The sequence below is a fragment of the Canis lupus genome, chromosome X, assembly GCF_003254725.2.
Source record: "Canis lupus dingo isolate Sandy chromosome X, ASM325472v2, whole genome shotgun sequence".
Classification (NCBI taxonomy): Eukaryota; Metazoa; Chordata; class Mammalia; order Carnivora; family Canidae; genus Canis; species Canis lupus.
The window spans coordinates 91,102,320-91,126,585 of NC_064281.1; the positions used below are offsets into that span (position 1 = coordinate 91,102,320).

Consider the following 24,266-nt stretch of genomic DNA (forward strand, 5'->3'; position numbering starts at 1 on the left):
TGACTTGGCCCTACACCCAAAGCAAAACTGGGCTTTTAGCAAAGAGAAAGTTATGGCTGTAGGGCATGACGTCCCGCTGATCTACCTGCATTCAAGAGTGAGCACATTTTATAAACATCCACTGTGGAAAGCTCAGATTGCTGATACAAAGCCTCCAGCTTTTTTAAAATAAAGATTTTATTTATTTATTTATTTATGAGGGACACACACAGAGAGAGGCAGAGACATAGGCAGAGGGAGAAGCAGGCTCCTCACAGGGAACCTGATGCAGGACTCGATCCCAGGACCCCGGGGATCACGCCCTGAGCCCAAGGCATCCCCTCGACCACTGAGCCACCAGATGTCCCCAAAGCCTCTACCTTTCTAGGACTTCCAGGTACCAAGCCCCATTGGACCCTCAGTCTGTGCTTTATTGGGACCAATGGGATGGCTGCTGGAATAGATTTGGTGCTAAGAGACTTGGCCTATTCTGGGTTCCTGGAAACCATCATCCATGTCCTTGTTTTCATAACAAAGTACTTTATGTAGGTGTCACTGCTTGGTCTCTGAAGTTGGGAAAAGTGAGGCAAGTGCCCCAAGGCAGTGGTAGGAACCTTCTTGGGACATCTGCCATGGTACCCCAGAAACTGTTGGTCATTTTCAAACTCTCAACACATGAAGTAACCAGACAGAACATTGCCAAGGTCAGTGGGGCTTCTCACTTTACAGCTGGGGAGCTTTTTCCGGGTCCCTAGTATTCCGAGATTCCCATCCTTATTTGTCTTAAGCATGTTTGTTTTACGTCTAGTTAGATGTTCTTTTATTCTTGGAAAAGAATTTCTCGTTAGGTGAAGAGGATAAGGAAAGGAGTAGGAGATGGAGAGGTGACAGCTGGGCACACGTGAAGGCTTCTGGAGGACGGGTCGGTCCCCCAGACTCCAGGCGATGGCCTTCCCAATACCAACCCCACCCCACCCCAGCGCACGGCCAGTGCAGAACTAGACAACCTGCCACAGGCTCAGGCCCCGCCACCCGGCTCTCCCCAGCCCTCGTGGGGGTGGGGTGGAGGGGGTGCAGCCGCGGCGAGTTTCCACTCCCCGAAGCCGGCTCCTTCCTTCCTCCCGGGGTCGCCCACTCCAGGGCGCAGGACCCCTGCAGGTCAGAAAGCGGTGCGGGCGGGGGGGGGGAGGGGAGGACCCAGCGGAGCGGCTCCGGCCAGAAACGCTCTCTCCCCCGCCCCCGACGGCCGCGCGACCCCTCCCGGCGGAGCACACAATAGGCGGTCGCTGCACGTTCCTTCCCAGCCCCTCGCCGCCTCGGCCCCGCGGGCTTGCGGGGGGCGGGGGGGGGCGCACGCGACAGTCCCCCGCGCTCCTGCAGGCGCCGCAGCCTCCGGGGCGGGAAAGGAGCACTGGGGTAGAACACGCCCCACACTTGGAGAGATTTCGCTACACCACCCCAGACACACACACACACACACACACACACACGCGCGCGCGCGTGCGCGCGACAAATGAAGCCGCCCGATCTCCCCGATCTCCCCGAAGCAGCCTGATCTCCCCTCCCGGATGCGGCTGCACCAGCAACATCAGCTGCGGGCGGAGCCCGAGCGGTTGCCACTTCCCCCCTCTTCCCTCGTGACCCTCGCCCCCCCCGTCCGCTCGCCCTCCCCCCGCACACACCCTTGCTCGCCGGACACACCCTCCTCCTGGGGCCCGCGGGAGCCGAGCTCGGGCTCTCCAGGGGAGGGAGCGGCCCCGCGGCGGGGCAGGACGGGGAGCGCGCGGGCGAGCCGAGGAGGGAAGGAGGGGGCGAGGGAGGAGCCGCGGCCCGGAGGGAGGAGCCGCGGGAGCCGCGCCGCCGCCGAGCTGCGATGTGGCCGGTCGGCCGGCGGGTAAACAGAGGGAGCAGCCGCGGCCGTGGCCGCCCCGGCCCGGGCCAGTGAGTGAGCCCGCCGCGACCTGCCCGCCGCTGCCATGGCCGAAGTGCGCAAATTCACCAAGCGGCTCAGCAAGCCCGGCACGGCGGCTGAGCTCCGGCAGAGCGTGTCGGAGGCCGTGCGGGGCTCCGTGGTGCTGGTGAGTGGCGGGGCGCCGGGCGCCCCGGGGGACGCGCTCCGGGCGAGAGCGGCGGGGCTGGCTTTCCGCGCGCGGGGACGGGGACGGGGACGGGGACTGGAACGGCGCCGGCGGCGGTGGCGGCCCCCGCTGCGCGCCGCGCTCTCTTTCTCCGCTTCAGTAAGTTTGCGCACCAGCCGCCGCCGGCCGGGGTCCGAGTCCCGGCGCCCGCTGACAGCGCGGCGGAGGCGTGCGCCCGGCGGGACGCCCAGCTGCCCTCGGGGGCTCGGGGGGCTGCGCGGGAGGCGGGGGCTCGGAAGCGGGGCCGGGCCGGCGCTGTGAGCCGGGGAGCGGACCTCGCTGCGCTGGAGCCGGCACAAAGAGCCGGGGACCGGGGCGCGACGAGATCCCCGTTCCCTTCTGCGGGCACCTGAGGCAGCCGCGGCGGAAGGATGCGATGAGCATTTTGCGCACACACACACACACGCACGCACGCGCGCGCGCGCGCACACACACACACACACACACACACACACGTTGTGTACACAAAAAAAGAACCCCACCCAAAAAGCCCCGGGCTCCCAAGCTCGGGCGGGCGGTGAGAACAGAGGAAGCAGAGCGACTTCCTCCCGCTACTGGGGAGAGGGTGGCGATGGGTGTCGAAGGGGTGCTGGGCTGCTGCGGCGGAGGGAGGGAATTGCAAACAACGGGGTTCCGGGGCGAGTGCGCGCGGTGTCGCCCGCCACGGGGCGAGGGTGTCCCCCGGGACCTAGGAGCGCTCCGGAGACCAGGAGACGGGGCCGTGTTTGGGGGACGATGGCGTGTGCCGGGCCGGGAATGGAGGCCCTGGGGGTCAGAGCCCCTGCGCTCACGGCCGCGGGGGTGGGGGGCTGGGGGCTGGGGACTTGAGAGCGTGTTGACTCCCGGGGAGAGTCCCCCAGGAGCCCTCCATCGCACCCTCAGCCTCGTCCGGATTGTCTGGCGCTGGAGGAAAGCGGACGGTGCTAACGGGCTCTTGGCCCCTTGTGTTTTCGAGACACTCTGGTAGCCAATTTCCTGGGCTAGAGAGCAAACCCTAAATAAGCCATCAGACTGGTTAATTAGTGTTTGTTTTGTTACTTTGAGTTTTTGTTGTTGGTTCCTGTGTCTCCTTTCCCTCTACCTTAGAGTGTCTCGTCTGCTGTGTTTAAATTTCGCTGTTTAAGTGTGGGCTCTTTTTGTTAAAACAACTTATCATTGGAAGGGAACTTCACAGCTTTTCCTTGTAATTTTTCTGTTGATCTTGTAGAATCTGCGATAAAGCCAACATTAAAGGGAGGCCAGGGGCTTGATCCCTACAGTGGAGAAAGTTGACATTAGTGGGAGTTCTGGAGGAGGATCAAAGGTAAAATATGTACCTTTGAGATAAAGATCTGATCCCTAATAGCTACAACTGTGCAAAGCCAAGTGACTTTAAAGAAATCTCTCTGTCGTGGCTGGACCCTTGAAAGTTTAATCCTGCTGTTTAGCAGATCTAAAACCAGACCTTTAATGTTGTTTTAATGGACTTGGCTTATTGTACGTCTCACTGATTTTAGAAAGAGGTCCTGTTAGGGTCAAATTGGAACCTCGACTGTCATCACGGCCAGCTTAGAGAGGAAGGCAAGCTGTGTGCAGGGCATTTATACCCGGGGCTCTCATCTTGGGTGATTGCTAACAAGTGATTCAATCTGCCCAGCACAGGAAATGCTTTCCTAAATTCAGGAAAGAAAAAAACCTTGATTGAGCAGGGGTAGCTGGCCCTCTACTGCATGGTGCGAAGGGAGCCAGTGATGTGGACAGATGGTCTCAAGAGAAGAAATGGGCCTCAGCAAACCTCCCCTGGGATTTGACCAGCATTCGACCTGCCACCCTCAGCAGCAAAAACGTTAACATTAGCATTCTTGCCAAGGCTTTTAGTTTTTTTTTTTTGATTCAATTTTTTAAAGATTTATTTATTTCAGAGAGAGAGAGAGAGAGAAGCAGGGAGGGGCAGAGGAAGAGAGAATCTCCAGCAGACTCCTTATTGAGCTCCCCTCCATGGGGGGACTTGATCCCATAACCCTGAAATCAGGACCTCAGCAGAAATCATGAGTCGGGTGCCTAGCGAACTGAGCCACCCAGGTGCCCCAGGCTTTTTTTTTTTTAAACAACATTTTATTTACTCATGAGAGACACAGAGAGAGGCAGAGACATAGGCAAAGAGAGAGGGAGAAGCAGGGTCTCCACGGGGTGCCAGATATGGGACTCAATCCCAGGACCCTGGGATCATGGCCTGACCCAAAGGCAGCTGCACAACCACTGAGCCACCCAGGTGCCCCAGCTTTTAGGTTTATAAAAGAATTTTGTGTAGCACAGGTGCAGCTGCGCCTTCCTTACCATTGGCTCTGTGGCAAAGCAGGAGAAACTTAGCGGGAGCAGATTTTTCTGGGAGCTGCTGCCAACCTGGTTTACTTGGGACCGAGTGCATGGATATTTACCAGGCGAGGCACAGGAATATTTATTTACTACTCTGGTATGTGATCCACATTGAGATTTTGGGAACTTGGCGGCGGGGCAGGGACGCGGGAGGAGGACAGATTCTAGGAATCCAAACCAGTGAGTATCTATTGAGCCTCTACTATGTTCAGGACACAGTAGGGGATCCCTGGGTGGCTCAGCGGTTTAGCACCACCTTCAGCTCAGGGCGTGATCCTGGAGTCTCGGGATTGAGTCCCACATCGGGCTCCCTGCGTGGAGCACCCCCCCATGAATAAATAAAAAAAAAAAAAAAGACACAGTGTTAGGTGCTTACAGTTATATGTGAATGTGGCTGCCATTTTCTTCATTTGTTTTTTTTTTAATTTTTATTTATTTATGATAGTCAGAGAGAGAGAGGCAGAGACACAGGCGGAGGGAGAAGCAGGCTCCATGCACGGGGAGCCTGATGTGGGATTCGATCCCGGGTCTCCGGGATCGCGCCCTGGGCCAAATGCAGGCGCCGAACCGCTGCGCCACCCAGGGATCCCTCTTCATTTGTTTTTATTGGTCGCAGCCCGAATTGGGTCTTTGTTTGTTGATAGGACACCTAGATGATGGACCCAGATCGATTGTAGATTATTCATAACACCTTGGTGAATGCTATTTCTAAGCAGTTCCGTCAATTAAGAAATCAGGAAAGAGCCTTAAGTGGAGTGGATTCTCCTAGCTGGCTCTCTCTTGGCTCCTGCTTTTCTGACACAAAGAGCCAGTAACCAAAGTTAGCAAAGCCATGGGCGGCTGGAGTGCAAGTGGACCATGTTGCAGCTGCCACCATAACTTCTGATTCTTTTCTGGTTTAGCCCCAAAGTGTTTATTAGGGACAGCTGAAGTAGGATTTACACTTGCTGCTGTAAACCCACGACACTTGCATTAGGTCTTCAGTATGGAGCCACACACAGAAATCCCTCAGAGCTACTGAGGGTTCCGTTCCAGATCACCACAGGACAGTGAACCTCACAAGCGAGTCAAATGCAATTTTTGGTTTCCTGGTGCAGAGGAAAGTTATGTTTACACCATACTGTAGTCTGTTAAGTGTGCAACAGCATTGCGTCTAAAAAACCTTGTAGATGCCTTAATTAAAAAATACTAAAGCACTTTTAAAAAAAAATCGTGAACCATCAACTGGGCTTTCAGTGAGATGTAGTCGCTGATTACAGATCATCATAGCAAATACAACGATAATAAAAAGGTTTGAAATATTGCAGGGAGTAACCAGAACGACACAGATCCAAAATGAGCCCACGTTTTGGGGAAAGATGGTGCCAGTAGACCTGCTCGATGCAGTTGGCAACAAACCTTCAATTTGTAAACCACACTGTCATCAGCAAAGCATGATAAAGTGAAGCAGAATAAAAGGAATTATGCCTGTATTTGGAAGATTTCACTAGGGAGCCATTCCCAGGGCAGGTCACGCTTTCCTCTGGTGTATTTCTTGCCAGAACTTGGAAAACCCCCCCTGACTGAACACATATACAGCAAATATACAGTATTTCCTGTTTAGATGGGTTTTTTTAATCTTTTTTTTAACTTTTATTTATTTATGATAGTCACACACACACACACACAGAGAGAGAGAGAGAGAGAGAGAGAGAGAGGCAGAGACACAGGCATAGGGAGAAGCAGGCTCCATGCACCGGGAGCCCGACGTGGGACTCGATCCCGGGTCTCCAGGATCGCGCCCTGGGCCAAAGGCAGGTGCTAAACCGCTGTGCCACCCAGGGATCCCTAGATGGGGTTTTGTTTTTGTTTTGTTTTCTTGGATTATTATTGCTTTTTTTTTTTTTTTTTTTTACAATTATACCCTTGTTGGCGTGTTGCTAACATCGTTCAGTTTTGCTCACCGTTTGAAAAAGTCTGAGGGCCTGGGCTGTATAAAGCATGTAGTCACGTATTCATACTTTCATTCAGTTATTACTACTTCCACGACTCCATTCACTAAATAATGAAGCAACGGGGGAAAGAGATTGTCTGGTTGTTGCATTTTCCTTTAAGTTTGGTATTTATATGAAGGTCAGTTTTAGCCGAGGGAAAGACATAATTACAGAATTAACCATTGGCAGAGATTTCCCAGGAGGGGCTTGGGGAGGAATATTATAACCCGAGAGTGTGTGTGATTAAGAGAGAAGTGTTTACATATACACACATTTAAAATGCCGAGTTTTAAAGGTGTTTTTGTTACAGTTCAGGCTTTAGCTATTGGTGCCTGGGTTGGGGGGTGGGTGGCGGTGGAAAGGCATTTGGTAAACCTGTCGCGTTCTGGCTGCCCTTCAGAGGAGGCATTGTGTCAGCCTGGGAAAGTCGCCTGGTAGGTGTTTAAATACTGTTTGCCTGCTGCTACCCAACTCACCCTCAATTCCTTGTATGCAGAAGGATCTGGAAAGAGTTGCTAGCTGTTACTGGGCTTTAGCCCCTTGAGACAGGATATTTCCCTGCCTGGCACCGGCTGGATGTCATCTAAGGACTCTGGTAGAGAGAAACTCTCCAAAAGCCTAGAATGGCTGAAGAGTGGCCACAGCTGTTAAGTCCCCCTGCCTCACCGCACATAACTATCTACCTTTGCTTGGAATGTGTGTTAGGTTCTCATTTAGGGAAGGCCTGAAAACAAACCCACAGTCCTGCTCCCTCTTCCCAGGGGAATTTGTGCAAAGTACCTAATATAGGACCAAACAACCTAACGCAGCGGAGCAAAGCTGGTTGCAATGGGCTTCTTGATCAAGCGTTTCCAGTTCTCAGACCTAGCTAGGCTCTGGATGAACTGAACTGCAGGACTGTTACCTGGAGGGTTGGTGCATCAACCAGACATAGACTCCCTGCTCCTGTGGGCTTCCCAGGTTAGGGGGCCACCAGGGCAAGCCAGTTCTATAGGATCTGTCCAAAAGCCCAGTGCAGAGTTTGCCTTGAACCCTCTTTGAAGAACCAAACAGCAGAATTTGTTTTCTAAGACAAATATGGGAAACAAATCTCTAGATTGACTCTTTTCCTATTCTAAACATCGTTAGGCCTTCCTTTAAAAAAAAAAAACATTTATTGCATTGTTACGTAGTAAATTTATGTTTGTTGTAGAAAAGTTAAAAAACCAGACAAGAATAATCATCTCATTATTCAGAGGGGCTGTTAAAATTCTAATGTATATATGTCAAAACTCTTTCATCTCTATGTGTGTATATATCTACGAAAACATAGGGGAAACTATGGCACAAACTTGAAAATAATTTTTTTGCTTATTACTATCTTATGAACATTTGTTTCTTCACTTTAGTCAATATAAATCTACATGTTTAATGACTGCCAAAAATTCCACTAGGAGTGTACCGTAGGTAATCATACTTTATTGTGTGATATTTTGATAGTTTCTAATTTTGTGGTGTTACAAACGTGAGTTGTACAGTACAGTGGCTGCTAGACACCTGTGGCCATTTACATTTACATAGAAATGAACTTAACAGGGCAGCCTGGGTGGCTCAGCAGTTTAGTGCTGCCTTCAGCCCAGGGTGTGGTCCTGGAGACCCTGGATTGAGTCCTACATCAGGCTCCCTGCATAGAATGGAGCCTGCTTCTCCCTCTGCCTGTGTCTGTGTCCCCCCCCCTCACCGTGTCTCTCATGAATAAATAAATAAAATCTTTAAAAAAACATCTTTGGAATGGCATTGGTACAAACCTTAATTGGTGAATGTCTTTGAGCAGGCATTTTTCAAACTTGCCCTTTAAGGAGAAATTTCCAGCAATGGGATTGCTTGCTCCAACATTAGACACATTCATTCATTCATTCATTCATTCATTCATTTATAAGATTTATTTATTTATTTATTTAAAATATTTATTTATTTATTTATGATAGAGAGAGAGGCAGAGACACAGGCAGAGGAACAAGCAGGCTACATGCAGGGAGCCCGACGCGGGACTCGATCCCGTGACTCCAGGATCGCGCCCTGGGCCAAAGGCAGGCGCTAAACCGCTGAGCCACCCAGGGATCCCTTAGACACATTTTTAGCATTAAAAAGCCCTCTGGAGAACAAACTGGTGATTACCAGAGGAGAGGTGGATGGGGGGCTGGGTGAAATCAGTGAATAAAGGGATCAAGAGTACAGGTATTGTGAAGAGCAGTGAGTAATGTATAGAATTGTTGAATCACTGTATTGTACATCTGAAACTAATATAATGCTGTATGGTAATTATACTGGAATTTAAAAACAAATACATTAATTAAAAGGAAAAAAAAGTCCCCTGGAACATACTGTTGAATTGCTCTGCAGAAAGTTGTTGGCATTTACTATTTTATCAGAATATGCACATGTTCATTTCCCCTCTCCCATGCCAACACTGGTTATTAATATTTTTTAATCTTTGCAATCTGATAGGAGGTAAATGGTATAGCACTGTTCTAATTTGCATTTCTTTGGTTGCTCTTGAGTTTTTCATATGTTGATTAGCCACTTGTATTTCTTCTTTTGAGGATTTGAGTGAACCTTCTTACAGACTTATTTCCTTGTTTGTAATTCTTGCAATAACGGTCTTAACCCCAAGATTCTGTTTCGATAAGTCTGGGGTGGGGCCAGGCATCCGTATTTTTAAAAACTACCCAAGGTGATTCTGATGTGCACAGAAACACTGATCTAGACCACTGGCCCACTCAAGGCAGGAATGTCCCCTACATATACCCCTGATAAATGATGATTTTAGCTTCTCCTTACACACTACTTGCCCGTTAAGAGGAGTGTGTTAGAAAATGTTCTTGAGCTGAAATCTGCTCTGTAAATCCTGCCACTGCCAGGCCTAGCTCTGCTGTTTGGAGCCACACAGAATATGTTTGCTTCCTCTTTCACATGACAACCCTTCAAATATTTGGAGACATCCACCATGTCATTTTTTTTTTTTTTAGGGGGAGGAGGGGCAGAGGGACAGGAAGAGAGAGCAACTCAAGCAGGTTTCACGCCCAGCACAAGCCTGACACGGGCTCGATCCCAGGACCCCCTGAGATCATGATCTGAGCTGAAATCAAGAGTCAGCTGTTTAACTGACTGAGCCACCCAGGCGCCCCTATACCATGTCATTTTTCACAAAAGCCAGAGACTTCATTTCTTTCCTCTATTTCTCACATGACTTGATTTCAAAATTCTTCACCATCATGGTTATCCTGTTTGGGCCCTTTTCCAGAATTTCAGCATCCTACTTCAAATGTGGGAGGCAAGAGCCCAGTCTCAAGAATCAGACCTGGCCTCTGTCATCTGCTTGCCTTGTGAACCGAGGCAAATAACCAGATCTTATTTTCCTTATCTGTGAAATGGAGATAAATAGTACCTACCTGATGTGGTTCTTATGAAGATTAAAGAGGGTGGTGTATGGATTGTCTGATGTAGAAGTGATTTATAAAGTTTTTTTTTTTTTTTTTAAGAGAGAGATCTGGTGAAACAAAGGTAATCTAGAGGGGTCTATCATGGAAGGGGGAGGGGGCAATGGTTCTTGCCCTTTCTAGATAAGTAGCCAAGAAGTCAGGGCCTGTGCATTCATCTCTATGCCCCCACTGCCTCACACAGTGGGGCCTCAGTGGAAAATACACTGGCAGCGGCGTGCACGATGGACAAGGTGTTGGGTGAGTGGAGGCCAGGTCACTAGTTGAAATCTAGTTACATATTTCTGGAGAGAGATAAGCATGGCTTACCTGGGGCGGTGAGAATGGAGATAAGGGGGAGGATGTCTGAAGTGTTTCAGTGATAGAATCAGCAGGATTTGGGGATTCTTGAAGGGGAAGGAAGAAGTGGGAGGAAGAGAGGAGAGGAGGTGGAGTCAAGATGGGGCCGAGGCTTCGGGTGAATGGGAGGAGGAAAAGCGTGCTTGGTGTTTGGTGAAAGGGGAAAGGAAAAGAAAATGAGCAACCTTATCCTGAGACGGTTGTCAGGACAAAACCAGGTTGTAGTTAAGCCGGGCATTCTAGGGAATGACTGAGCATGTCGTGTTATGTTCTGGCAGAAGGCTAGGGTTCCTTTTTTAAAAAAAAAAAAAAAAAGATTTTATTTTTATTTATTCATGAGAGACACACAGAGAAGCAGAGACACAGGCAGAGGGAGAAGCAGGCTCCATGCAGGGAGCTGGACATGAGACTCTACCCCGGGACCCCAGGATCAGGCCCTGGGCTGAAGGAGGCACTAAACTGCTGAGCCACGTGGGCTGCCCCAGCCTTTTTTTTTTTTTTAAATACTTATTTTTAAGTCAGCCTTCAGCCCAACATGGGGCTTGAACTCACAACTCTTGACATCAAGCGTCACATGCTCTACCGACTGAGCCAGCCGGGCACCCCAAGACCAGGGTTCTTGAGGGCAGAGACGTGTTCCACATGGGATCAGGGAGGGGAGGAAGAGCCGGGCTGAGATGAGATTGTAGGCAAGATTAGCTGATGAAAGAAGTTTGCACCTTTGGGGGTGATTAGGGAAGTGGGAGGCGGGGCACGGAGGAATGATCTGGAGGCCAGCCCCAGACTTCCAGTTAGAGATGGGAAGTTAGGTCACCCCCTGGGCAGCTCCCCCTCCCAGGGTTTGAAGGGCAGAGAAGAGGGGCTGCATAGGATGTTTCCTGCCCTGAAGGGACTCACAGGTCCTCACAGGTCCAGAAGGGAGATTAGATGTATGCAAATAACCCAAATGGAGAAGACAGAAGTTGGCAGGAGGCTAGCCATCCTGCCTCTGCCTTCGGTTAGTGACATCATCTCTGCCCTCCCCCGCCCCATGTTCTGTTTTTGTGATCCTTCACGTTTTTTTCAAGAGTTGGGTCCTTTACGGGTTCAACAATGTTAGATAGGCCTTTGCTAAGGAACAGTGTTCGTGTCTATGGTATTTCCCACAGTTATTTGACTACAGAGGCCTTTTTTTTTTTTTTTAATGAGATCGGGGAAAGTAAATGGTAACGTCTAACACTCAAATTCGTGTGTAGTATTCCTGTGTAAGTCACCTTGGCTTTTCTTTACATGACCTCCATGGGCTGAAAGAAGCGCTTGCTACCTTTCCAGATAGATCCTTCATGACTCCACCTCAAGAACACCCACTCCTCCCCACCCTTGCTTGTTTGTGGGAACCCAGTTCAAAGGAGTCATTAACCTACCTGGGTGCTACTTTCTTCTGAGATACAGAATCATTAGTAAGGCATATTGAAGAATTTTTTCGTGTTTTGTTCTGTTTTTGTTTTAAAACACAGAAAGGCAGGCCAGAAACCACAGGGTTGAGAAGGAGCTAGAACTCTTTCTCCTTTTCTGTGAATCCAGCCGTCATTTTATGATCCACATCTCTGGGATTAAGATCTCTTGGTTTCTTTCAGCGTTTGCAGGGCGCAGAGGGGTTTATGGGTAACGTTGGCCTACCGCTTCTATCAACCCAGAGCCAGATGCCCTTTTGATTCTCACAGGGCTCCACCCTGGAGGTTCAGGGCAAGGCCTGGGGCAAAGGGGCAATCTCCTTGAGCTCCCTAGCCTGGAAGCTGGGGCTTGTTAGAGCAGCATGATTACAGAGTGCATTGGATCTGGAAGGACGCTGCCTGAGGTTCAGAGTTCAGCTCCGCTACTTGCTGGGTGACCTTGGTTCAGTTATTTGACCTTCTTGTGTCTTGATAGCCTCTCTCATGAGCTTGTGGAAAGGCCTAAGGGAGTCGTGGCTTTTGAAGCACTTAAAGCTAGGCTTGGCACAGGGCTCTGCTGAGTGCCATCAGCTCTCAATAGGCCCGGGCTGCGTGGTGGGCAAGGGGTCTTGTGTGTATGCATCACAAGTCACCAGGCCAGAGTAATCCAGCAGAAGGGAAGCTCGCACCCTGGCTTTCTTAGTTCCTTGCTCTGAATCATGCCCCTACAGGTGAGAACTACGTGGTTCAGCCAAGACTCCTGCCCTTCCTGGAAGAATAAACTGGCAGATGTGAGATGGGGCTTTGGGGCTTTGGCAGTTCTTGCCTTCAGACTAGTCTGATGAGTGAGGAGGAAGGCTGGTCTTCTAATAGAAGACCTCAGAGAGGGTCTTGCCCTCGGAGAGAGTCCTCTGGTCTGTGGAACTTGCGTGCGAGGCCTTGGGCCAAAGCACTGACCTTGATGACTGTCCCAAGTGGTTGATGCAAAAGGAGGGGTAGAGGAGGACTGAGTTCTGTATGGAAAAACAGGACTTCAGTGCTTGTTCCTTCCCCTCCCAAAACTTTACTGAGTCCCTTTTGCTCATTAATCTTCACTTTTTTATTTATTTTTTAAATATTTTATTTATTCATTTGAGACACACACAGAGGCAGAGACATAGGCAGAGGGAGAAGCAGGCTCACTTTTTTTTTTTTAAAGTCAGTATTGAAATTCAAATTCCAGTGCTTTTTTAAAGATCTCTTTTGGAAACCTGTATCTTCGTGGAAAACTGTTAGAGCCTAAATGTCTCCTAAGAAATTAATGGACTTTGTATTCAGCAATCTTTCTGGTTTTGTGGTAGCAGGATAGGTTCTGTTAGGAGTAGTGTGGACAGGTTTCCAGGATCGTTGATAAGATGGAAAATCTGGCAGCTGTTCCAGCGACACATGGTTTAGCTGTTGTCTGCGCACAGCCCTGAACAATCAGGCCTAAATTTGCTATCAACGATTTCCTGCAGTTGTTCTGCACCTTATTTTTGTTGCCCGTTGAGTTTCTCATTCCCAGGAAGTTGTAGTTTTGTGTTTCTCGACAGCTTATGTTGGATCATGTACGTTTCCGGTTGCTGAGAAATGTTTGAGGATATTCTGACTTCCCATCCTGATGCTTTCCCTAATGACTGAACTGTTTTAACCAGGTGAGGTTTAAATGAGAAAGTCACGTGTTCTTGCAGGCCTCGGAGACAGGACATCTTCATTTGGAGTGTTTCAGTGAAGTGTGTCAGGAGGCTGGGGAATGTATTTGTATTAAATGTTTTGTTTTGGTTTTAAGATTTTATTTATTCATGAGACACACAGAGAGAGAGGCAGAGACATAGGCAGAGGGAGAAGCAGGCTCCCTGCGGGGAGCCTGATGCAGGACTCGATTCCAGGACCCCGGGATCACGACCTGAGCTGAAGGCAGATGCTAAACCGCTGAGCCACCCAGACGTCCCTAACCAGGTGAGATTTAACTAAGAAAGTCACGTGTTCTTCCAGGCCTCAGACAGGACATCTTCATTTGAAGTGTTTCGGTGAAGTGTGTCAGGAGGCTGGGGAATGCATTTGTATAAAATATTTGTTTTAGATGCTGAGGCCTTGTATTTTTATAGCCCCTGTCGTATGAAGGGTTAAAAACGTTGTCATACTCATGACCATGCATGTTTTGCCAGGTCACTATCGGACACTATCGCTCCCCCCTCTGTTGTAGAAGTGGGAAGAGAGAGACACAGGCTGTAGGCTGCCCATATTCACTAAATGACGGAACGGGTGATGAACTCCAGACGTATGGTCTCCTGTGGTACAGTCAGGTAAAGCAGCACTAGCTTCTGGCCTAGATTCCCCCAATAAATCAGGTGGAGGAAGCTCTTTTTGTGTGGTGTCGGTGAGGATCTCCTCCTCTTGGGAGACCGTGTCTATTTCTGAGCGAGCTTAGGTCTCTGTAGCAGCAAGGTGGGAGGTGAGGACCAGAGAGAGAGAGAGAGGTGAGGTTGTTACTGAGAAATCTGGGCAAGATCCGTATAGATTTTCCCTTGTCAAAGTAAGCCCAAGGATTTTGAGAACTGTTTGCAATTGGTCGTTCTTCCTTTCTTTGCTATTTGAATAGCTATATGGAAAAAAAAAATCTCTAGAACATTGGCTCTGCAGAGGTACCTGGGATCATATTCATGGAACTATTAACTGTTTTTATGATTTTTTTTTTTTTGGTGTGGATTAGTGCTGCCCCAAAATACCATCAGCATGTCTCTCCAGGCCTTTGATATTAGTAGCTGAGTTTCCCCACTTGAAACACTGCCCGTTTTGCACCTTGCAGGATTCGGTGTCGAAGCTCACGGTGTGCGTAGAAGAATCCTGTGGGCATAACTGGTTTATTTTCCTAGGTTAACAAGTTCCTCATGTTTCACCGCAGTAAATCGTTTCCTAGAGACCCGAAAGAGGGAATACCACCTGTGAGGTGCCTAACTTACCACCAAGAAATAACTTCGGTCCAGGGGGCCACTGAATCAACTGGTGCAAAAATTGAACCACATCAGTATTTTAAAAGCTCCTGGGATCCCTGGGTGGAGCAGCTGTTTGGCGCCTGCCTTTGGCCCAGGGCGCGATCCTGGAGACCTGAGATCGAATCCCATATCAGGCTCCTGGTGCATGGAGCCTGCTTCTCCCTCTGCCTGTGTCTCTGCCTCTCTCTCTCTCTCTCTGTGACTATCATAAATAAAAAAAAATAAAAAAAAAAAAAGCTCCTTGGGGCCAGTTGCTCTCCCTCCGTCCAGCAGAGGGTTTCCATCATGCTTTGTGGCTTATAGAGCCAAGAAGGTTCTCCTGGCTAACCTGAGCCTAGGGAAGAAGTGCTTCTCCACCACTGGGGGGGCCGCCATGACTGCCTGTGGAAGAATTCTGCTTCTGTCCGCCCATTGCAAATGAGCTTTGGGGCAGAAGGCTCACCAGGAGATCTAGAACAGAATTCTGTAAGAATTCTCCTCACTTTGGTCCTGCATTGGAAGCCTGGCTCTCTCACTGCCTCCCTCCTTCCCTCCTGTCTCTAGAGCTACTCAGATGTCCACTTCTGGCTCAGCACTGTCCCAGGCTCAGAGACCAGCCTGGGCCTAAGCAGGGGACATTAGAGAACTTGAATCCAGAGCTCAAGTCCTGGCTATAGGGCCTCAAAGTCCTATAGGCTGCTGGCTCAGCCCTATATTTGAAATTCATTTCCAGTCACTAGGTTTTATCTTCTTCCTTGTCCCCTTGTGTCACTGTCCCAGTCACGGTGTCCTTGTCTTACCCCATCTCCTGTATCTAACCCCTCTGCCTTGGCTTTCCAGCCAGTTTCCTGAGTCCTCTAGAAGTGAGTTCCAGACTTCTTTTTTTCCTGATTTATTATTATTATTATTATTATTAATATTTTAATCATCATTTGTTTTATTTTTATTTTTTATTTTTTATTTTTTATTGGAGTTCAATTTGCCAACATATAGCATAACACCCAGTGCTCATCCTGCCAAGTGCCCCCCTCAGTGCCCACCACCCAGTCGCCCCAACCCCCCACTCACCTCCCCTACCACTACCCCTTGTTCATTTCCCAGAGTTAGGCGTCTCTCATGTTTTGTCACCCTCACTTCTTTTTTTTTTAAGATTTTATTTTATTTATTTATTCATGAGAGACACACAGAGAGAGGCAGAGACACAGGCAGAGGGAGAAGCAGGCTCCATATGCAGGGAGCCCGATGTGGGACTTGATCCCCGTACTGGGATCATGCCCTGAGCCGAAGGCAGACGCTCAACCACTGAGCCACCCAGGTGTCCCAAGTTCTGGTCGTCTTGCTCATTCTGACTAGGGCTGCCCTCACCCTCATTGGGACCGTAAAACAGTTTGAGCCCAGCATGGTGGGATCAGTGGACTGAAGGGGTGAGCATCTGCTTAGAGAATGCAGGGAAGGCAGAGTGGCCAGGAGGAGGAGCAGGTCCAACCAGTGGCCCTGTTGAGGGTTGAACTAAACACATGGCCTTATTCATTTCCTATGGCTGCTGTGAAAAACTGCCCCAGATTCAGTGTCTCAAAACATACATTTATTCTCTTAGCTCTGGAGGTCAGAAGTCCAAAATGGGTTTCAGTAGCCTGATGCCCAGGTGTCTGTCAGCAGGGCCTCCCTTCCGCCAGAGGCTCCGGGGGAGAATCTGTTATCTTTCCTTTTCCAGCTTCCAGAGGCTGCCTGCATTCTTTGGCTCATGGCCCCTTCCTCTGTCTTCCTGCCAGCAATGGCTGATCAAGTCTTTTGTACATCATGTCACTCTGACGCTGCTCCTGTCATTGCATTCCCGTCTCTGATCCTGACTCTCTCCTTCATTTAGAAGCACCCTTATGATTACACTGGTCCTGCCTGGAGAGGGCAGGAGAATTTCCCATCTCAAAATCCTTAATCACACCTGCAAAGTCCCCCTTGCAATGTAAAAGTAGCACAGGCACAGGTTCCAGGGATTAAGATGTCGGACCTCTTTGGGAAAGCATTCTTCCTACCACACTGGTATTGCTGGAGGTTGAGGCTTGGTGGAATCCCGGGGTTGGGTTCTCTGTGTGGACACCTGACTTGGTGGAGGAGGAGCAGGGATCTGATGGACGGCTAAACTGTTAGCCAGGTGCACAAGTCTTCATAGAATTCAAGTGAAGAAGCACAATCCCTTTTGAGACTTTTGGCTGAAAGGAAAGCCATACCGGTCTGCAGTCTGCAATTTCAATTTGGATGTTTTCGTAAATTCTTCATGATTAAAAAAATTTTTCCCACACAAAACTCCCTCAGTCTGGAGTTCTTGTAAGTGGGCACTGCTCTCAGACTTGAGGTGTTTCAGGATACAAGCTGGCCAGACACTTAGCAGGCACTTAGCCAGCTTAGGCCTATGGAAATTTCCACCACCAGCTAAAGAAAAGAGTGGTGAGGGGTGTAGGGGTGTGTGTGTGTATCTGTGTCTGTGTGTTTTTATAGATTTTATTTATTTATGAGAGACACAGAGAGGGGCAGAGACACAGGCAGAGGGAGAAAAGCAGGCTCCCTGCAAGGAGCCTGATGTGGGACTCGATCCCAGGACCCCGGGATCATGACCTGAGCCAAAGGCAGACACTCAACCATGGAGTCACCCAGGTAGCCTTGTGTGTGTGTTTCAAAGCGAAAGAGATGGTTTCACATTACAGAGAATAAACTCTTCGGCTGACCAAGACACCTCTCATGTGCGACGTGAGAGACTCTTCACTCATCCTGAAGGTCAAGTTAGACCGGGCCTGGCCTGCCTGCGTTTCCAAGGTAACTGCAGAACCCTTTCCCAGAAATGGGAAATGGTTTCTAAAGCACATGATCAGAGAAACAGCGAGAAGGACTGGAAAAATGTCTCTGAACTCTTTCTGGTTTCATGATGATCTCAATTGAGAGGTAAATTGAAACTTCCTCTCTTCACCCAATCCAGTCACTGCCATCTTAGAATCACATCATGAAGACTCACTCACTGGCTGATCACAGGGGCAGCGGCCCTCCTCACCCTGGCGAGGGTTATAGCCCCGATGAGCTGGAGGCAGAGAGCGTTACTGCTCTGAAGGAGCGCTCCATCATAGATGCGGATTGCATTTTCTATTTTTACATCGACTCAAATTGGCCACGGCTATATTTCTCTGAGGCCCAGCCAATCTTTTTTCAGGCCCTTTGGCTCACTGACCTGGCTGTAGTGCATTGAAAATTGTGTAAAAGGCTGGGAGACCCTCCCTGCCACCACTGCCAGATTTGGTTTTAAAAATCTATAGGGACAAAGGCTTGCATTAACCATCTACACCTTTGTCCAGTTACATTTTTTCTTTCTTCCTCCCTTGGTAGGAAAACAGTTCCAGTTCTCCTTATCAGCCATCTCACTGAAAACATTTAGATGTTCTCAGTGGAATTAGCTTAAAAATTTTTTCTAGAGGAGCCTGGGTGGCTCAGTGGTGGAGCATCTGCCTTCATCTCAGAGTGTGATCCCAGGGTCCTGGGATCAAGTCCTGCATCAGGCTCCCTGCATGGAGCCTGCTTCTCCCTCTGCCTGTGTCTCTGCCCCACTCTCTGTGTCTCTCATAAATAAATAAAATAAATAAATAAAATCTTAAATTTTTTTTCTAATGTATTCACGTACTACCAATCTATACTAATCTATAAAAGATGGAAGAGTTGTTAACTGGAGTCCTGTTTAAATATTCTGTAGAAAATTGGTGTTTAAAAAAAAAAAAAAAAAAAAGAAAATTGGTGTTTTCTCTGAATTATAGGCTCTTTCCCTTCAGCCTGGCTTATTGTATTTGATTTTATTTCATATTATTTTCCTGATTCACTGCTGTTTCAGGGGTTTTCGTTTTTTACTGGCCCTCATCTGAACTTCATGGCTTATGGGTGGGGTGCCTTTGATCAATGAGCTGCGTGACAGAGTCGATGCCTTAAAACTCCGGAACGTGTGGGCCTGTGGTATATACCAGAAGGAAGTAGAAACCAAGCATGTTGTTGGAGAGTGAGCTAGAGAGAGAGAGAGAGAGAGAGAGATGTGCTGAGCTGTGGAAGGTAACTGCCTTAGCTGAGAGAAAAGATAGATACTTTTAGTTTGTGCTAAAATATCAAGGAAAATGCTTTTGGAATGGATACTTGAACTGAAGCAGAGAATCTGATTCCACTGATTTCTTGTTAGAAGCTTAGATCTACTTAGGGCAAGGTTGGGTTGTGGAGGGATGGGGGAGGGCAAGACAAAGACTTAATCTGAGAAAACTAAAGGATGCAAAAGGTTCAGACCATGGGGAGGATTTTTCCCCATCATTGTAATAGACCAGGGGACCAGAGATTAAAATATTAACAGTAGTTTATGAGCGTAGCAGTATATTTTTTTATTCAGACTGGAAAAACTCAAACCCTTTTGAAACTGTACTAGGTCAATGGAATGGTTTTCTTTTGGGACTGAAGGGGTGAGTAGACGTTTATTCAGGGGATGGAGGCAGTGTACACTGTTAACTCGCATAATTCAGGACCCCAGATTCGTTAGTGAAGGAATGTAGAGGATACTGAGTCAGGGGGAAGTCTAGAGACTTGTGACCACCAGAAACCTGCAGAGGCCAGATTTCTTTCGGGAGACCAGGTTGGAGGAACTCGAGCTGCCAGGCCAGCCTGCCCTCACTTGTTCTACCCTCAGGTGGCAGAGGAACAACAGCTCATCCCCGAGTCAGACCCATGTTTCTCAAGGCAGCCAACCCTCCTTGGCAGGAATGGCAGCAATGGTGGTTGTTCCTTGGAGCCCCTGAGATTTTCTTTGAGACTGGCCCTCTGGGCCTGCCTTCCTCTAACTGGACTCCGTCCTCTCCCTACCATGGTGCTCTCTTCCCCTTTCCTCAGTGCTCTCTTCCCCTTTCCACCTTCTGGTACCCTCTCACTCTTCTTTCCCTCCCGATGATTTTCACCAAGCTGTGCCATGGGTGTTCATCTCTCTGTACTGATGCCTTCTTGGAAAATCTGTATATCTGGCTCCCTGGCCCAGCCCCAACCCCAGCACCAGAGCTCTCCCATAGCCAAGGCCTCTGCTGCTCCCATCTACCATGCTCTGGGGAGCTTCCTTCCATGGCTCCCATTCTCCATTTCTCATATTTTTCTCACCTCCTTACCCCTCTCCTCAGTGTTTGGCCACAAAGTGTCCTCCAGGGGACAGAGCCCTTTTTATTTTTTTTAACCTTTTCTTTAGCCAAGGATGGAAAATTCCAGAGGCCTGAGCTAGTGATGGCTTGGTGCCTTTTCTGGAAATCCAGTGGCCTGGATGCCAAGGAAACGTCGTGGAGCTACACATCTGGCAAGGTTGTCCCCTAAAACGTCCTAGCTTTGGCTCTGGTTCCAACCCAAAGAAGTAGACGTTCTAGCTGCAGAATTGTGGAAGAAGAATGAAGAGTTTAGGAAATGATATAATTTAAAAAAAAGAAATGATATAATTACAGATACAGAGCCCAGTTTACGTCACTTTGAGTTTTTTTTTTTTCCTGCTGGATTTAGTTGGGAAAGAGTGGCCTTTGGCTTAGTAGACCTTCCAAAAGTGAAGCATGACAAAGTTCCCGTGGCATAATTTCATGGAGGATTTTGCTCTTTTGGGGTAATCCTTTGGTACATTTCAAAGTGGGTTTCCCAGGTGGAGTGGGGTGGGCAGGCGCATCTTCCCAGTGGACACCAGATGGAATTGAGGACGTCCATCCTATCGTCATGTTTCTTGCTCCCTCCCTGGAGAAATCTTTTAAGCAGGATTTTGTCCACATGTCCCTAGTAGTATGACAAGTCAGAGTGGATCATCCTGACAGTAAGCAACAAAGTCATTGTCTTGAAATAGCTAGAAAGTGACCACCATTCAATGCTGCCTCTCAGGAGAATGAGGGAGAGTAACAGAAACCTCAAACCCAGAAAAATACCAACTCTATCTGCATTGGCTCCATGTTCCTCTAAGTGAAGCAAGCACCCAGATTTCCCAGTGGAGGCTTCTCTCCTCCCCTTCCTGTCTAGCAGTAAGGCCCAGCCCACCTTTGAACTCTGTTCTCTTGCTGCATCCCTTCCCACCATCTGGACATGGGCCATGCTGGGCCACTGCTGCTCCCCAGACACTTGTACCCCTTCTCACCTCCAGTGCCTTTGCATGTGCTGATTCCTCTTCCTGGAATGCCCTTCTGACCCCTTCTCTGCTCAAGAGAATCCTGTCCAGCCTGCAGAGGATAGGTCAGATCACCATCTCCCCCCATGATCCTCACCTCCCCCACTTGCAGCAAATCCCTCCTTCTGCAGGCTTATCGCCAGAAGTCTGAAATCCATCTCCCTGGGCCTCACTGCCTCCGGAGAATTTGGGGAAGGCTGCGTTCCTTGCCTCTCCCAGCTCTGGGAGCTGTCAGCACTCCGTGGCTCGTGGCTTGTGGCTCTATCACTCCTGTCTCTGCCTCTGTGACCACCTTGCCTTCTCTTCACTTGTATCAGATCTCCCTCTGCCTGTTTCCTAGAAGGTCATTTGTGATGGCATTCAGGGCCCAACCCAGGAATCCAGAATGATCTCCTCACCTCATTCATGATCTTTGACTTATGTAAGGACCCTTGTGCCAGAAGGTAACATTGCAGATTCCAAGGGTTAGGTTGGGGGCAGATCTTGGGCTGGGGGGGCATTCTTTTCATCTTCCCATGCTAATTCTTGAGTTTTAGAGAGGATTGATTTCATTCTGCCCCAGAACTACCTGTGACTACTTCTGTCCATTAGAATATAAGCGGGAGCTGGCCGGAGAGTGGGAAAGAGCTCAGGCATACTGGTCAGAGTGCCTGCAGGGCCCAGCAATTCCACTGACAATCTGTGTGGCCTTGGGCACCCAATTTAACTTTGTGGAACTTCCTTGTGCTCATTTGTAAAATGGAGATAATAGGGGGACCCCTGAGTGGCTCAGTCCATTAAGCATCTGCCTTTGGCTCAGGTCATGATCCCGGGGTCCTGGGATTGAGCCCCATGTCAGGCTCCCTGCTCAGTGAGGAGCCTGCTTCTCCTCCCTCTGTACCTCTTTTCCCTCCTCATGCTCACACACTGTCTCTCAAATAAATACATAAAATCTTTAAATAAGAATATGAACAGTACGTATCTCTAGATGGTGAGATTTTAAGTTTTATTCTTGCTTTGCTTTCTGTTTTGCAAACGCTCATTTATTTTGCATGGAGCGTGTATTATTTTTATAATCAGAAAAAATAGAATTCCAGACAAGCTCCATACTAACCTTTCAGGCTTGCTGTATTTATGTGTCCTATGTCATATATATGTATATATATATATATATGACATGTAATAGCTGTATGATAATTAGCATGGTGCTATTAAGATAATTTCACCTCTAATCCTGCAGCTCCTTCCCCAGTGTTTTGTACATCTCGCATTCTCTCTTGTCTGTTGAATCAATAAATTGAGGATGGTCTAGAAATTAGAGACATCCAATTCCCATTTGCTTTTCATTCCTGTCTGCTTCATTATTCCCCAGTTTTTGCTCACAATGCATTCTCTACAAAGTGAGGTTTCAAAAGGTATATGTATATACACTTAAACCCACATGATATATATGCCTGTATGACTATGTATATCTATTTAATGTTTCTTTTTTTATAAAGATTTTATTTGTGTATGTGAGATAGAGAAAGAGTGAGCACACAGATGGTGGGGAGGGGAGAGTCAGAGGGAGAGGGAGAAACAGACTCCCCCACTGAGCCAGGAGCCCTGGGGTGGGGGGCGCTTGATCCCAGGACCCTGAGATGGATACCTGAGCCCAAGGCAGACTGCTTAACTGACTGAGCCACCCAGATCCCCGTTTCCTATTTTTTAAATAAACTTCCAGAGGCAGAAATGTCTACCTTGAATTTTCTGAAAAGTAAATTTAAATTGCTCTCACCTTCCTTGCATGTGAAATGTGCCTCAGGTTGTTGGTAATCATAGTCATCCTTTGCTGCCATTAATAATATTAATCACTAGAGGGACTTACATGTCAAGTAAAGCTAATTAATAGGCGATATGCATTGATACTGCAGAGATTTCTGGGTGCAATCTTCCTGATTTTGCACATGCTGTATCCTTGTTCTCTTATTTAAAAATAGTCTTAGGCTTCTTGTGGCTTTAAGAGCAAATGGATGGGAGAATTACTGAGAAATTGGGAGCTTTGAAATGGAAGATCTTGTCTCTGACATTTAAGATAATTAGATCACGGAAGGCAGCGTGGTGAACCGGGTCTTCTGCCCTCTGTGCCACGTGCCTTTCTTCTAGCAGCACACACATACTTGAGTTGTCTCTTCCTTGTCCTCTCTCCCATCTTCTCCCCCTTCTATCGCTCACTTCTTTCCCACCCTCACTCTGATCATTATATGAAACCAATCGATAAGAATGGATTTGTTGTATTTCACCTGGGTTTGGAATGTTTCTTGTTCATCTGTCATAACGTTAAGAGGGTGAGAGGCATGAATAGGCTGCGCAGCGAGGCTTTCCGAGGCACCGGGACTATTTTGTATGTTCTGTAGGACACTCAGTGGTCAATACCTGCCCTTACATGTCTGTTAAAGCCCATAGATTGGCCGCACCAAGAGTGAACCCTAATTTGAACTGCGGACTTGGGGTGATGATGATGGGTGAGCGTAGGTTCGATCGTAACAAATGTACCTCTCCGATGTGGGACGGTGATAATGGGAGAGCTGCGTGCGTGTGTGTGGGCAGAGGGTACACGGGAACGGAACCCTCTGTACTTGCTGCTCAATTTTGCTTTGAACCTAAACCTGCTTGCAAAAAAACAAAACAAAACAAAACAAAAAAAACCTGTCTATTTTTAAAAAGTAAGATGCATGAAGTATGGTATTTTTCTTGTTGTGAGAGATAAACTTAAATGCTGTTCTTTTGTGCTTCTGTGGGCCACTCATTTTTCTGCCTGTCAGTGGTCCTCATTTTCTCTCCCATCCCTGCTAGTTTGGAAGGTTGCTTTCCTGGCTCTCTCGCCAACTCCGTTTGGCATAATTACGAAGGCCAGCAAATGTGGATTGAACACTTTGAAGGCTTGGGATGAAAAGTGCTAGGTAAAAGCAAAGCAATTTTATTGTTAGAATGGGGGATAATGAGTCAGAAATTTTAAGGTCGGCTCCTCGCTGTATGACCCTGGAGGCGGTGCATGGCACCTTCTGAGATGGATCTTGGAAGCCGAAATCACCGTGAAGAGGTACCTGCTAATCAAATTCTGGCTTTGGTACAGCTGTGTTTGCTCTGAAGCCCACGTGCAAATCAAATCATTCCGCATACGTTAGGGGAATCTGATTTTTGAATAAACTTGATTGGAATCCTTTGGCACGGCAAAGAATCCTTTTGTCATGCAAATGAACACCCACTAATTTATATCTTTTGGAAGGTAGGATTTAATGGTTTAGGTTTCTCTAGCTCCCGTGCCATTTAAAATCAAATTGAGCCGGGGGTCTGGGAGAGAAGAATTGCTCTGGGAAGTTGCATTAACTCCTTCAGCCCTGAGGAAGCCATTCAGTCAGTTATTGCTTCTGGGAACTAAATAATACCCTT

At 48.2% G+C, this 24,266-nt stretch overlaps 1 protein-coding gene across 6 annotated transcripts in view; it reads left to right on the forward strand.

The window, feature by feature from the left end:
- The first annotated feature begins 1,822 nt into the window (after nt 1–1,822).
- Nucleotides 1,823–24,266, forward strand: part of DOCK11 (dedicator of cytokinesis 11) — a 189,785-nt gene continuing 167,341 nt past the window's right edge. For 4 of the 6 annotated variants that reach the window (XR_003129495.3, XM_025431298.3, XM_025431300.3 and 1 more), the window contains exon 1: nt 1,824–2,057. Coding sequence is in view for 3 of the 6 variants with exons in the window: in XM_025431298.3 (XP_025287083.1) it covers nt 1,956–2,057 (102 nt within the window). In the remaining 3 variants the exon portion in view is untranslated. Of the gene's footprint in view, nt 2,058–21,123; nt 21,299–24,266 lie in introns of those variants that run through there. The other 2 variants (XR_007409530.1, XM_035711493.2) reach the window with 2 other exon arrangements.